The sequence below is a fragment of the Arctopsyche grandis genome, chromosome 2, assembly GCF_051622035.1.
Source record: "Arctopsyche grandis isolate Sample6627 chromosome 2, ASM5162203v2, whole genome shotgun sequence".
In the NCBI taxonomy this organism is placed as follows: domain Eukaryota; kingdom Metazoa; phylum Arthropoda; class Insecta; order Trichoptera; family Hydropsychidae; genus Arctopsyche; species Arctopsyche grandis.
The window spans coordinates 36809410-36824966 of NC_135356.1; the positions used below are offsets into that span (position 1 = coordinate 36809410).

At 36.7% G+C, this 15557-nt stretch overlaps 1 protein-coding gene across 3 annotated transcripts in view; it reads left to right on the plus strand.

Annotated features, from left to right (window-relative positions):
* Nucleotides 1–685: 685 nt before the first annotated feature.
* The window catches only part of DIP2 (disco-interacting protein 2), a 154898-nt gene continuing 140026 nt past the window's right edge, over nucleotides 686–15557 (plus strand). For 2 of the 3 annotated variants that reach the window (XM_077445955.1, XM_077445956.1), the window contains exon 1: nucleotides 704–846. In XM_077445955.1, the coding sequence (XP_077302081.1) occupies nucleotides 756–846 (91 nt within the window). In that variant the 5' untranslated portion in view covers nucleotides 704–755. Of the gene's footprint in view, nucleotides 847–15557 lie in introns of all 3 variants that reach the window. The other variant, XM_077445954.1, reaches the window with a different exon arrangement.

Genomic DNA, 15557 nt, shown 5'->3' on the forward strand with positions numbered 1-15557 from the left:
AGGAAAATGTGTGGAGAGTTGCGCAAAACAGAGATGAGTGGAAACAATGGAAAGAGGCCTTCATCCAACGGTAGACGGTGAATGGCTGTATAAGATGATGATGATCAAGACGATTATTAGACGATTTCGTTAACCATCAAGTTTGTGTATTGCTAGTGAACAAGCCCAGCTTTGCACGGAATAAAGTCGTATACGTATAATGAAAACAAAGCATCATACGTCGCCCCGTTCGCCAATTTACATATTTTTTTCACACACTGTGCTACCAACATACTAAGGCTATAAATATCAATAATAAAATATAATAAAAATTTATAAAATTAAATAGAGAAAAACCAGACGTTTTATTTTTTCATTGTTGAGACGATTTTATATAATAGTAGACAGAGTAAAGAGATTGAAATGGCAATGGGCGGGCTACGTGGCTAGAAGAATGGACGAAAGGCGGATGGTGAACAAATATCCAGGTGTGACCAACAGCGAGGACACCTCATGGGATCGAAACCGGCGTCTCTCGGTACTCAGGCAGAAGCTCAACGACCGAGCTACGCTGCTGGCTAAATTATACATCGATCGAAGCAGTGTAACCGGGCGTGGTTTGAGCGCCTTTTCCGTTTTTTGAAAAGCAGAGCATGGCTGTGTTTATGATTGTTTGGTGCACTGTCTGCGCGTCCGGGGCGCTGAGGGAGCGGGCGGCAGTTGCCGGCGGTCGGCTGTCGGCTGACGCCGGCTGGCTGGCCCTCACCGGCGCCACCATGGCCGATCTCGCGCTCTCCATTGACACAGCTGATCTCCCGGCGGACGTGCGCGAGAAGCTGGCCGAGCTGGAGCTGGAGCTAAGCGAAGGTAAGCTCCAACATCCAAGCACAACCACTCCTCAATCCACGCGCCGCCGCCAATCGATAACCACGCCCGCACCCCCTCGAGACGCACTCACCCCCCCCTCCCTCTACGAAATCATCTCCGATATGAATCATCATCAACTTGACAGTTTGAATGAACCGATGCTCACACGTCATGTCACATCACATCACACCTGCAACTGTTTACCGATGTTCGAATTTATCGATATCAGGCTGCCAACTGTCTCGCTCGATGATAAGTGTTGATCTGTATTGTGTTTGCGATTTGCGAATTGTTTGTATGTGTGTTTTTTTTTAATATTATTATTTTTATTATTTATCATCGCGTTCGTATCATCACACATCTGTTGTGTGTGCAGTATTGATTTTTGATATAAAAGTTTTGGCCGAAAGCGCGAAGACGCCGACGACCATTTAAATTCGGCACGATGTTGTGGTACATCAGATAATTGGTTTAACGAAATTGAATGAGGTTAAATTGATTTCGTTCTGCGGGGGAACGAACTCTGTACTCTCACGAGCTCGTGGTTCAATTGCTGAATTTTAAAATTTTTTTTAAATTATTAGGTGCGTTCAGTTGGGGCTGCAGGCTGTTGACACACTGACTTTTTGTGTCTATTTTAATGTGATTTTATTTTTAAAAGTTTTTTATTGTTCATATAATGCGTTTATATTATAATAGCTACCGATCCAATGACCGTTTCCTGTTTTGCACATTATTTTTTTTATAAATAATGTGTAAAATAGAACTTTATTTACAATTTGAATCAAATTGCGAAACTTTCCCCGCTCATTTATCATGTATTGATTTGAATCAATAATAATTCAATTATATCATATTACTTTAACTTGATTCCGATATGAATAAATCACTTCGGAAGAAAAAAATCGAAACAAAGCGATGGTCAATTACATTTCGTTTCAGTTTCGCATTGCATTTTGGTCAAGAAATACAACAAAGTTCGTGCGTATAGCTTTCGATAGAATTTGATTTTATTTTTTGTTCGTTTTGAGTTCGTGTTTCGTATTTTGAAATATTTACATTGATAAAATTGTAATATAAAATACGTAAGTTGTTGGTATTATTAATTTATTGATGGAATGCTTATATATTTTATATTAATGGAGATTTATATTTTTTTAGACGGTAAGAGTAATTGTCAACGTCATGTTATGGACAGCAAAGCTTACAGTATTATTATTAAAGAATTGAATTATATTGTAATAATATTATATACATAGTTAAATAAAAAATATCAAGAAATTAATTTACGTCCTTTCAATGTTGAAACACGTTGCACGAATGCGACAGCATGCTCGGTTCTCGTAAGTCTCGCGCTAATCGAATTGTCTGTATTATTTTAATTTTTAACAGAACTATTAAATTGTTGCATTTGAAACTAATAACATTTTTAATTTAACCGTCTTATGTATATGTACATATTACCACTAGTTATATATATATATGAAGGAAAATAATCTGATAAATTATCGATTTAAAAAAAACTGATTTATCTATGATCATCAAATGTTTTATTCACACACATGTTCAAACCAAATTTACTCAAATAGATAAAGACTAAAAAACTTTTAAAATTAATCAATCCATTGCATTAACCGTCAAGCGTTATCTTCACACACACACACACATACCGAATAGCGTACCATATACATATATTTATATATATGTATGTATGATACGAACCAATATTTTTCAAATGGATGTAAGCTAAATTAATCTTTAAAACGATTCTATCATATCCAAAATCCGTCTGCAATCTAAATAAGGATAACATTAGATGTTTTTGACCGGCCTCCGTGACGAGACAGAATGTTAAATGATAGAAAACACAAATATCGGAAGGCAACGATCGAAAATCAAAAGATCTTAAGTCGAAAGATAAAAAAAATGGTGCATGGTAAACGGTACATACTCACTTAATTTGCGCGAGCAGGATACAACAGGAACAAGAGGAACAGGTTTTTCCTCCCGTGCGCGCAGAATACGGGAGGAAAAGCTGTTCCTCTTGTTCCTATTGTATCCTGCTCGCGCAAATTAAGTGAGTATGTACCGATTACCATGCACCATTTTTTTTTTGATCTTTCGACTTAAGATCTTTCGATTTTCGATCTTTGCCTTCCGATATTTGCTTTTTCTGTCATTTAACATTCTGTCTCATCACGTAGACCCGTTTTTGACATATAGCTCGGGCTATTCAGAAATGAAAGAAAATGTCTTTCAATATAGTATATATATATAAGCAGGAAATCTTGTCTACATTTGTTTGTTTTAATGAGCAGAGATAGGAAACGGAATACGTGGGGGAGAAGTATGACAAAGCTATTGGATATACTGGAGAGAGAGTGAAGAAATTGAAATGGCAATAGGCGAGTCACGTAGCTAGAAGAATAGACGAAAGGTGCACAAAAGAAGTGCTAGAATAGTATACGAGAGAATGTAAAAGGGTGAAAGGAACATAGGTAGACGATATTAGATGCATGTGTGGGGTGAGAAATGCGCAAAATATGTTACACAGAAATGTCTTTTACTATTGCTATAACGTCTTTGAGTCGCTTTTAATCAGCGAAGAAGTAATACGTGCGTGTATTCAGAGCAGCTTTTTTTGTAGCATACGTATGTTTAATTATTATCAATCATTGTCTTTGCTATAAACTCGAAAATATTTCAGATTTACATACACCTGCTCGCGAGAGATTGTAATAGTTCTACAGGTCCTTCGAAACGAAAATGTATGAAAATGTCAACATACGAAGATTTGGATGCAACTATTATGCTCATGTGGTTTAATCAAAAACGAGCAAAAGGAATACCAATTAGCGGTCAAATGTGTATGATGGTTTTTCCATGAGAAATTAGGATTAGAAGACAACTTCAATACTTCGTGAGGCTGGTTGACTAGATTTTTTTTTTATATTTTGGAAACACTAGTACTAACTACTAACGGCCGCTTATCTGCTTAACAATAAGCGTTTTTTTCCTAATAAATGATGAGTTAAATAAAATTATGAAACAAAAATTTGTATTGTAAATACAGGTATTCCTCGACTTATTCCATATTAATAATTCCTTGGCGGAGATACGTTCCTGAACCTGGGTCGTAAGTCGAATCTATATATATATATATATATATATATATTTATTTTTTTTCGGTAGTTTTACTGACTTTTTTACCACTATCATATTGTTTTATCACTTCGAGTTTCATTTCTAAGTCTATCACCTTTCTCTTTTTTTTAACACGAGTTAACACTTTATAAGCCACTATGAGCACACATTATAAATGTTCTTATAAATAAAAATTTGAACACTAATCAACACGAAATTGAGAAAATAAACATCCGAAAACAATAACGAACAGTTAAAATGGCCGTACGAGTTTGTTAACGTCGTGTGCGACTCGTGCGAAAAATAATTAATTAAAAATAAAAATTATTATTTCTATTATATTTAAAAAAAATTCAGTCTGATTCGGTTAGTGGTTTGGGAGAAATTTGAATTCAAAAACTTAAAAAAAAAGAGGACACCTATAAGGGGAGGTACCATTTCCGGTCAACTTAAAAATTTGAAAAAAATTTACGTCGTGTCGATAAGAATTTCAGTAACCGATATTAAGTTTCAGTTCGATAGGACTAACGGTGTTTAAAATATCCCCAAAATACACACACACACATTTTTTTCTAGATCATGAAAACGTGATCAGTGATCGATTCTGAGTTCGAATCAGTCAAAATCTCGAGTTCGAATTTTCGCATGATCACAAAACTTCATCTATTGTTACTACGTACATAGATAAAGTAAAAAGTGCGAACCGTCGTAAGTCGACGACTACCTGTATGATATATTATATTCGAAACCAAGTCAATATTTGATAATTCGGATTTAAAGTCCGCTCTAAAGGTCACGGAATTTGACCCTTGAAGCCCTCAACATGAGGCCACCACCCCCCCCCCCTCCCCCAACGAATACAGTCTGACAGACCCTTTCGTCGCAGAGCGAGACGGTTGTTCATGATTCATGAATCATGAATATCGCACATCACTGCTCTAATAAAAAAAAACCCACACTGTACATAACCAAGTACAAAATGCATGAACACATGAAGCGTACATGCGTTAGGATGATTCGGACTATCCGTGCCCTTCCTCCCCGGCGTTAGCCCGGATAATCGAGAGTGTGTACTGTATAATAAAAATTAATCGCCATTTTCGAAGCGTCCAATTACCGGATAGAATTAGCAATTCGTTAAATCTTAAGAGCGCGCTCTATGCCCGTCGTCTCATTAACCAGTTTGCAAATTGATCGTTGGCTCTTTTAATGGTTGTAATTTTTTCTCGCCAAAAACGCCGAAACGTTCGCTTATGCGCTATCACGTTCATAAAAGTAATTTGTTAATTGATCCTGAAGTGTTGTTTTTTGTTTTTGTTTTCGAAATTTGGAATATACATACGTATATACATATGTATATCAGGTGTTCGAGGTGCGTCCGATGAGTAAGTTTGAGGTGCGTCACGTTCACGTACCGAGAAATCTTTTCCTGTTGCTTACTATGCACGCTGCTGCAGTGACTCTCAATGTGTGGGAAGCTTCCACGAAATTTTCGCAAGCGACGTCCGCTTAATTCCCGACGTCTAGCCTGGAAAAGGTTAATGCGCCTGGCGACTCTCCATTGCCCTTCTGAGAATGTCTACTGGGGCTGTATCCAATCTGCGGCCCGCGGCAAATCGAATTAATATGTTTTTGGACGATTTTCCTGCATACTTTGACTTCTTAGTCTTTGGTAATTTGCGGTTTCTCAAACTCGTCTGCCAGCGGATAATACGAGTTCACAATAAGTTCCTAGTTGTGTCGGTCGCTGTCTTTCAAGGACTAGAAGTATCTACGTCAGAGGCGGCTCGATCACATGGGCTGCAGCCCTCCCAGTATAGTACACATTCGTATTATTTTTGCCATCCATATTTATTTTAACATATTAGCTGCAGTGACATTACAGCGTCACTGTGGCCAGACATTCAATCATGACAACATAATAATAATATAATATCATAATAATATAAAAAAATCATAACATCGGCATCGGTCTCCGTGACGAGACAGAATGTAAAATGACAGAAAACGCAAATATCGAAAGGCAAAGACCGAAAATCTAAATATCAAAAAAATGCAAAAACATGCATGGTAAACGGTACATACTCACTTAATTTGCGCGAGCATGATACAAGAGGAACAGGCTTTTCCTCCCGTATTAATGTGCGTGCGCAGAATTAGATTCGATGTTTTTGACCGGTTTCCGTGACGAGACAGAATGTTAAATGGTAGAAAACGCAAATATCGAAAATCGAAAGATCAAAAAACATGCATGGTAAACGGTACATACTCACTTAATTTGCGCGAGCAGGATACAACAGGAACAAGAGGAACAGGCTTTTCCTCCCGTATTAATGTGCGCGCGCAGAATACGGGAGGAAAAGCCTGCTACTCTTGTTCCTGTTGTATCCTGCTCGCGCAAATTAAGTGAGTATGTACCGTTTAGCATGCACCATTTTTTTTTATCTTTCGACTTAAGATCTTTCGATTTTCGATCTTTGCCTTCCGATATTTGTGTTTTCTGTAATTTAACATTCTGTCTCGTCACGTAGACCCCATCGGCATATATTATATAATGATAATCATAATAATAACTAGTGAGCGGACCGGAAGCGTGCCGTTCATCGTAAATTGTTCGCCGTGCTTTGTTTAAGGTTCGCCGAACCTTTTCTTTTTGCCCTCTAGCTTTGTAAATAGACCCAAAACGCCTCGATTCCTGGGAAAAGCACGCTTCCTATCCACCCTTTAATAATAACAACATCACAATAATAATAATAAAATAAGATCATAATCATAATAATAATCATTCACGTGTATAATTGGTAAAATCAGCCACTGGCGTTGCTCAACAACCACTCAACCATATGGGCTTTGGGCTGCAGACCTCCCGGTATTATAGTACACATTTGTGTTGTTTTTGCCATCTATATGGGCTTTGAGCTGCAGACCTCCCAGTATAGTACACATTTATACTATTTTTGTCATCCATAATTTATTTTTTATATAGTTGTATACCAGAAAGATCCAATTACATATGTATGTATATAAAATATTGTATACTAGTTGTATTACCCGACTTCGCTCAGTGTTTGTAATATAAACAGCTTAAACATGGCAAATCTAATAGTAAATATTCATTTGTTTTTTTATTAAATGTATTTGAATTGAAAAACATATATATCGAATCGAAACCATATTTAATCGTCGTCTTAGAAACTTTGGTTGGTTTTCGATGTTACCAACCAACATTACACACTTACATAGTTACAAAGTCTCTTTCGTAATTATATATTAGACTAGCTGAACCCGTGCAATTCCCTTTCTCATTCGTCGGAAAAACGCAGGCGACGAACTTGACTTGATTTGACTTAAAAAAAAAAACAAGAGAATTTTTCAATTATTCAAATATTTTTACCCTAACAACGTAGGTTGCGAACTGATTTGAAATTATTTGTCATGCAATACCACTCATTCCCGTTTTTGGGGGATTTTTTTTTACAGAAACCATCGTGGACATGCAAACAATAACTCATCGCAATCGGTTAAACGGTATAAGAACGTATACGTAACGGACAAACATTGATTTTTATATATACTTATATAGATTATTGCAGAGACATGTTATTATGTACATACATTACACGCGAGTACGGTATAATATCTGTCATATGTTATGATATGATATGATATCTGTCCTATATCATATCATATAACGATAACGATAAAGACCTACTGATACTATAATGTTTAACATCTTATTGATATCGTGTCTATCTGTAAACGACTCACAATTTCAAACGAAACACGAAAAACAATTCAGATTTTTATTAAGTGTACTTGTATATTTGTTGAACCGCCGAGTTGAATTTTAAATAATATTATTTTTGTCTCGTTCTAACGCACACATGTTCCGATATACTCTTCACACTCGTACGTCATCGTATGACATTATGGACTGCGGAGGGTTAGGGGGGGGGGGGCATTAAAGATTAGCACGGGATCGAACCCAGTAACCTCTCGGTGCTTAAAATAAACGCTACCACCTAGCCATACTGCTGACCTCCTAGTACAAATTCGTATCTTTTTCACCACAGCAGGCAAAGAACACGCCCGTGCCGTGCGATTCAGTGTGTTTGCTATAAAATTCGACAGTTTTTATTACATATCCGTGAAATTTGACAAATTAGAACCTTAGCTGGGTCCGAGCCCGGATCGATAGACCCGCACAAAATAAATGCTGGGACAGTTGGGACTTAATGTCCTTTAGAATTATGTGCGCGATAGACATCATCATAATGGTTGTATCCTCTGCCCGCACAGTTCTTTATCGGATGGATGGCTCCTATTCTAAGAGCTATCCGACTTATTGAAATCGTTTGTGCCGTGCCTGAATTTATTTTCCACTTCAGTGAGTATATTATCAGTAGTCTTCGGCGGTGGAGCGTGCTTTTGGAACTAAAAATGGGAGTTTTGGGGCTATTTTCCAGGAAAGAGGGCAAACTACAAAGCTAGAGAGCAAAAAATAGGGTTTACAATTAAAATGAACAATGGTGCGCAGGGTCGCGCCGAAGCTTGATTATCACTTATCAGAGGTTATTTTAACCTATTTGTCTGATAGCCTGCGCTCATCGTTGTTTTCATAATTGAATTGTGATGTATGAATGAATTTTGATCTTCTCTCTTCTATTTTTGCCTCGCGGGTATGTTTTGTATTCACAGCTGGTTCTTGTAAATACACATACGTATATATTTGTGCTGACTGTTGATGCAAGACATTCCCAATTTACCTCCTCATATTTAATTATTATCATATGTTTGGTGACTAATTCTAGTATTGTTTGGTGCAATGGTCCTAACTTAAAATAAATAAATAAATGCGCCTGGGCGGCGCCTAGCGAGTGTTTTTTTTATCCGCCGGATTTGGAATACAAATTAGAACGTTATCGGGTTTCGGAATGGCTCGGAGCCCTTGAATTAAGTCGGGTTTTGAAAGGGGTTGGAATCCGGGCCAAGGTGTCCCCATACAAATTTTCATCCGCCCCAGAAACGCCGTGTAATTCAATTTATGTAATAACCAGCAACCTAGCTCAGTGGTTAGCGTATAATTCTACCAACTGAGTTCAATCCCTGGCCCGGTGTTGCTGGCCAGACCTTGGATATATGTATGTGACTCCAGGTCCTATCAGAGGTTGCCAATTTATCTGATTTCATTGTTGAAACGGTTCCAAACAAATTGGCAACCTATCCTCATTTGTCACTACTATTACAAATTTATAATAAAATCGACCGGACTGTAAACATTATTTTTGCTTTTTTTCGTCGTGAGATTTGTTTTTCATATTCTGTCATTGAGATCCTGTCAGTGACTTATCTACAGATAAATCTCTACGTGAATAGCCGTCTTTAATATTTTACCTGTGTTTATGGTTACCTGGAGATTGAACGTGAGGCTAATATCCGACCCTTATTAGAGGGATTGAGATAAAGATTTATCCAAAGACACATCTCTCGACTTCCGAGAAGTTTTTATCGGGCAAAAAGCACGTATTATATAAAATCGTCTCAATAATGAAAAAATAAAACGTCTGGTTTTTCTCTATTTTATTTTGTAAATTGTCTTGTGTTGCCATTCGTTATTGATATTTATAGCCTTAGTATGTTGGTAGCACAGTGTGTGAAAACAATATGTAAATTGGCGACCGGGGCGACGTATGATGCTTTGTTTTCATTATACGTATACGACTTTATTCCGTGCAAAGCTGGGCTTGTTCACTAGCAATACACAAACTTGATGGTTAACGAAATCGTCTAATGGGGCTCACAAATTAATATTGCCTTGATCATCATCATCTTATACAGCCATTCACCGTCCACTGTTGGATGAAGGCCTCTCCAACACGCTTCCACTCATCTCTGTTTTGCGTAACTCTCCACACATTTTTCTAATTTCGTCTACTCATCTTCCCTGCGGCCTTCCTTTTACCCTTTTGCATTATCTTGGGTACCATTCAAGCACTTCTTTTGTCCACCTTTCGTCCATTCTTCTAGCCACGTGGCCATTTCAATCTCTTTAATCTATCCACTATGTCCACTACCCTTGTCATACTTCTCACCCACGTGTTCTACTTCCTGTCTTTCCTCGTTTGCCGAACATACAGCGTTCCATACTTCTTTGAGTGCATTGAACTTTGGGTAGCATCTTGACGTTCAGTGTCCAAGTTTCACATCCATACGTCATCACTGGCAAAACGCATTGATCGAAGATCTTTTTCTTCAGACAGAGGGGCATTTCTGATTTAAAAACCACATGCATTCGTCCAAATGCACTCCATCCTAATTTCATACTTCTCTTTATCTCTTCATCTCTACTACCGGACATATCAATTATTTGACATAAATATAAATATTTTTTTACTACTTCTACTGTTTCGACATCTGATGAGATGCTAATATTTTCTAAATAAAGTCTTTAAAAGACCTACTACCTACCGGTTGTCGGTGCGATGAATCGTCTCGATAGATTGCCCAACTAGTCGACTGTCCGCATAGAAACTTCTCTGAGTTGATTTTAATAACAATTAGGACTCGTCACAGTCTGAATACACTCAATATAGTAATGTTGGAAACATAAACGAAATTAATCAATCTGATTGCTATAGATAGATATATATATTTAAATACAATAACGTAATGATAAAGTTGCGTGTTTGCCACATCGCATGCTTTTTCTTCTAATTTTTTTTTTTCGCCACATCTGAAAGTTGCGTTTACTGTTTCGTGCCAACAATACGTACATACATATATGTAAATATTGTATATCCTGAAAAAAATTGCAATATACAACACGAACTGTTGATTTATACAAATTAATGTGAGTGTGCAAACGTATAAATATGTGTATACATACATAGATCGATGCATACATTGTCAATGATGTCCATATATACATACATATGTTTGTATGTATGTATATTATATGTTATACGATTTTATGTTCGTACGATTTGCAGGGTCATCGAAGACCGATGACGCCATTTGCAAGGCAAAATTTTTAGAGTAGCAAATAAGGATGAGCTTACAAAAAAAACTAGCCCAAAATATCTTATTGTGAATTATTTATAACCGTTACAAATGGGCGCGAACGCGATTCAATCGGGGTGGCGTAATATTATGGTCAGGGACTGTATGTATATATTCTTATTTTTCTCATATCTGCATTTTTTTCGACAATTGTGGCACATTAAGGACTCCTGTAATGCCACAATGGTCCAAATTTAAACTTATAAATAAATCAATAATAACTTACTGGGTTCGTGTCTATTTCGATCGATCGTGTCGCAATCCTCGCAGTCTTTGAATAATAAAAACATTTTTCTATGCATTATAGTTGGATAGTTGAATGTATCATACATACACTAAGATCTGAACAAATCATTTGCGGGGCAGTTAAAAAGTGGCCGCGAGCCATAGTTTAGGGACTCTTGGTCTATAGTGAAAAAATGATCCGGATACACTAAGATGTATGCTGTGCAGATAGCATACATTTAGATGTATTAATATTTAATTTTTGATTTTTAAATGCCTTTTATTATTACTAAATTATTTTCACAGTACATCTTATGTATATTTTAATAGCTACTGATCTACTGATCATTTTCTATTTTACAATTTTAATTTATTTTTGTTAGTAATCATAGTATTATACTATTCAAATGTTAATGTACAGCATAATAGGAAAAACAGCTGAAAACCTATTTACAATTCTTATAAATGTTCATAATACATCAAATACATGATATTAATTAAAGACTCTCTGAAGTCGACGATCTAAAGCTGATTGTGTTTAGGTTACCTGTGTTTATACCTAAAGGGTATAGACATTTTGGATATTTCATTTGATTTAGTATATGACTAGGCTTATCGTGTGTAAATGAAAGACTTTAAGTTAGCTTTTAAATTATAAAATAAATATGAAAGAAATTGTATGTGGGTTGAGAGTGTCGTGTGTGTTGGCTGTGCTAGGCAACATTATGACCGTATATGTATGTTTGTATTATGTTTTTAAAAGCTTTTGTACGGTTGGTTATGACTAATAAGGATAAGATCTGTGCACTCTTCGTGCATTCGCTAAATGTTGTAGTTGAAAATATTATTAGACTCGTCCCACCATCATTATTATTTTATTTTTCTTACATTTTTCATTGTTTCTTAAAGTCTACCTACCGGGGGGGTTTTTTTTATTATGATTATCAGGAGTAAATATAACCATTGTCTCGAAAAATTTTCATCCGCTCGTTTCATTTCCTGTGATGAAAACATTTCTCTCTTCCTCCAGGGACAATTGCTTAAATTGTAATAATAGATGGAGCATTTTGTATGAGATTTTTCGTATTTTTCTCGTTTTTTCTTCTCGTCTAGCCAATTAGATGGTTGCTCTCAATTGGATTTTGATGATGTGTAAATATCGTCGTATTCAAATTGTGCGTATAGAAATCAGTTCGTCGAAAGCTATCACTCAATTCGAGGGTATTGTAACGATTGTCGAATTATTTTATTATTATCTCACATTAAAGTACTTCCTTGATTTAGATGAAAAAAAGGCTATGACTACTAATAAAAATTCATCATACATATATAAAAAGATTCGATTCCGTCATCACATTAGAATTAGATCGCATTATAAGTTGACTGTTTGGTAAAATTCTCGTAGAATTAATCAAATTATGTCAATGAAAGAAACAGGTTAGGTTTGTGAGGTAATTGAGTGGGGGCGCGACGCTTCGTAACGATTTCAGTAACAAAAATCCAATTCACTCTACCGTACGAAATTAACTTGGAGTATTTAAACGGCAATAATGATTTTAAACCAGCAGTATGAAAAGTATTCCTTGGTACATTTTGTATGGACGTCATAGTAGCGAGTGCTCGTGTACTAACGAAAGTGCGCATTGGCATGTGAATATTTTCGGAAACGTCATTTATTTATATATTTATTCGTTTGTATATTTTTGCCACATTGACATAACATATGTAATACTCTAACGCGTCACTGTGACCAGACATATAAGCATAATACAAATACTATATATAAGAAAATTAGTGAGACATCTATGTTATACGTAATATATTTTTTTAATCATTCAAATAGTGGTGACAGTGGGCAGGATGGTTTTTGCCAATTTGATGAAGGAACCGCTTCAACAATGAAATCAGATAAATCAGAAACGACCGACTTGGTGTCACAAATATTCAAGTCTGAACAGCAGCATTTAAGACTATACTCGGAATAAATTCTTTTCAATCGAGGTCAGCTCATGGGGTTGAACTCGGTGCTTAATATCAACGCAATCACCGCGGCACGCTGCTGTATAATTATTGTCATATTGTGACTCGACAATAGGACGCAAGCAATATTGCGCCGTGTCGTCGCGCTCTGTAATGTTTATGTAAACCGATTTATCCTTGCACTCGGTCAAAACTTGTCTGAACCTACCTAAACCGTGAGGTGCTGGATGGTATGATTAGTAGAGGTAGGACCGGAAACGTGCCGTTTATTGTTCAATTGTTGTAAATGCTTTGTAAAAAAGTTCGGCAACCCTTTAACAGTGCATTTACAACATTTGAACAATGCACGGCCCCCTCAGGGTCCGGTGACTAATGTATAGAAACTGTCATTAACGCGAGCTGTAGTGTTTTGCTGTAACCGTAAACCGCTGGATGGTATGAATATAACTGAAAGAGGCTTGCAATTGTATAATAACAATAGACCGTTCCTTTCAAGTTCAAACCAAGCTTTCAAACACTAATGGAGAGGTCTATTGTTATCTGAAAAGCATCGAGCCAACGCCTACATGTTCTAGAATAATTTTTATCAGTTTATGGCGATGGGATTCTTTGTACAATTTCTATTAACCCTTTGAGTGCTTTCTATTAACTCTTTTCTGTTGAAAGCCCGCCACGCTGAAAATTTCGCCAACATTTCCAACTAGAATTATTTGGAAATATAATGGAGAGCAGGTATAAAAATTGTAGCTAATGCAAACAAACCCTAGATAACTACCGCCGAGGATTTAAAGTTTTGCAAAGGTGTGTTTACACTCTCTAATATATCTTGCAACAATATAAAATAAACAAAAGAAGTCTATTAATGGGTAAATGGATTATTAGTCACATTGCAATGGTCACAAAGACTATTTTTGCCATGAAAATCGCGAATACGCAATATTTGGCACCATAGATCTAGAATATACTAGATCCGCCCTCACGTGTTATACTTGTCTCCCTTTTGGCGCATGCAAAATACATGGCGCATGCACAGTTTCTCTTAGTAGGTAGGTAGGTACCGCTGCGTCGTAGGGAAAACAACCCAACTTCCCCGGTAGTTAAACCCCCCGCACCCCTCAGTTAGTGAAGACAAGATCTCCGACCAAAATAACACGTCTGGGCCCATCTAGTGTATTATACATCAATGTTTGGCACTCAAGTTCTCGTCAGTTGGTATGATGGACTTTTCGGCTGCCAGAGGTTATTCTGTTATAGTGACTTTGTGACCAGTAATCACCGAACCCCTTTTAATGAATGTATTTTTCCAAAACTAGTTCCATCTTCTTCGTTCTTGTTAAAATGTAATGCTCTATGTAAACGCCAAGCCACAATCTAAAATACAAACACCAGTTAGGGATTTCCATCGAGAAATTCTGCTATGGCTATAAATTCAGAAATTCCTGTGTAAACCAGTCTTTATAAACATTGACACGGATTACACGACCCATGTTCAATGCATTTTTTTTTCAATGCTACCTGGAAAGGCTTAGCAGGTAGTGTTCTTGTTTACTTTGTACATACTCAAAAAACAACGCCTATTGGCGTATTTCAGATTCGTGGACTTGTTGGCTAAACGCCGATCGGCGTTGGTCAGCATTCAAAGGGTCAAGTAATTTCTTCGTCTAATTTTTAATGACTGCGGCCATAAAAGTTTGAGGAGCGCCGACCGACGCACCTCATATACACCGTATTTGAAAAATATTCGTTACAGGTGACCGTTCATAATGCGCAAAAGTACATAATATACACATCGATTTATCGTCATTATGGATTCTTTGCATATCTTTCATGCACAAGCGCTTACGTCACAAACGAACGCGCTCAACACAGGGTGTTCTCTCTCATCTGCGATTTTTGTAATTACATTTTTGAAATTGTTTCGCAACTTTTGTCTCGTTTAAAAACCCCCGGGCGAAAACGTCGTTCGTACACGATGATGTCACTACTCCACTGTCCAACTGGTTTGACCAGCTCTGCTACTCTCGTCCAAGATACTCTACTATTTGCTCCTATCGAAGATATGTACATACGTACATTCATTGTACATGCCATTGGCGTTTGCCTCTTCGTCTCGAACGGTTGGGGAAAGGGGGAGGGGGGAGAGTAAAATTTGTCTTAAATATAATTTGAAGTTGAATTATTTCTTTGATTTTTAAATGCTTTTTATTATTACCAAATCATGTTCACAATACGTATTATATCTATTTTAATAGCTACTGATCTACTGATCATTTCCTATTTTACAATTTTAATTTAATTTAGTT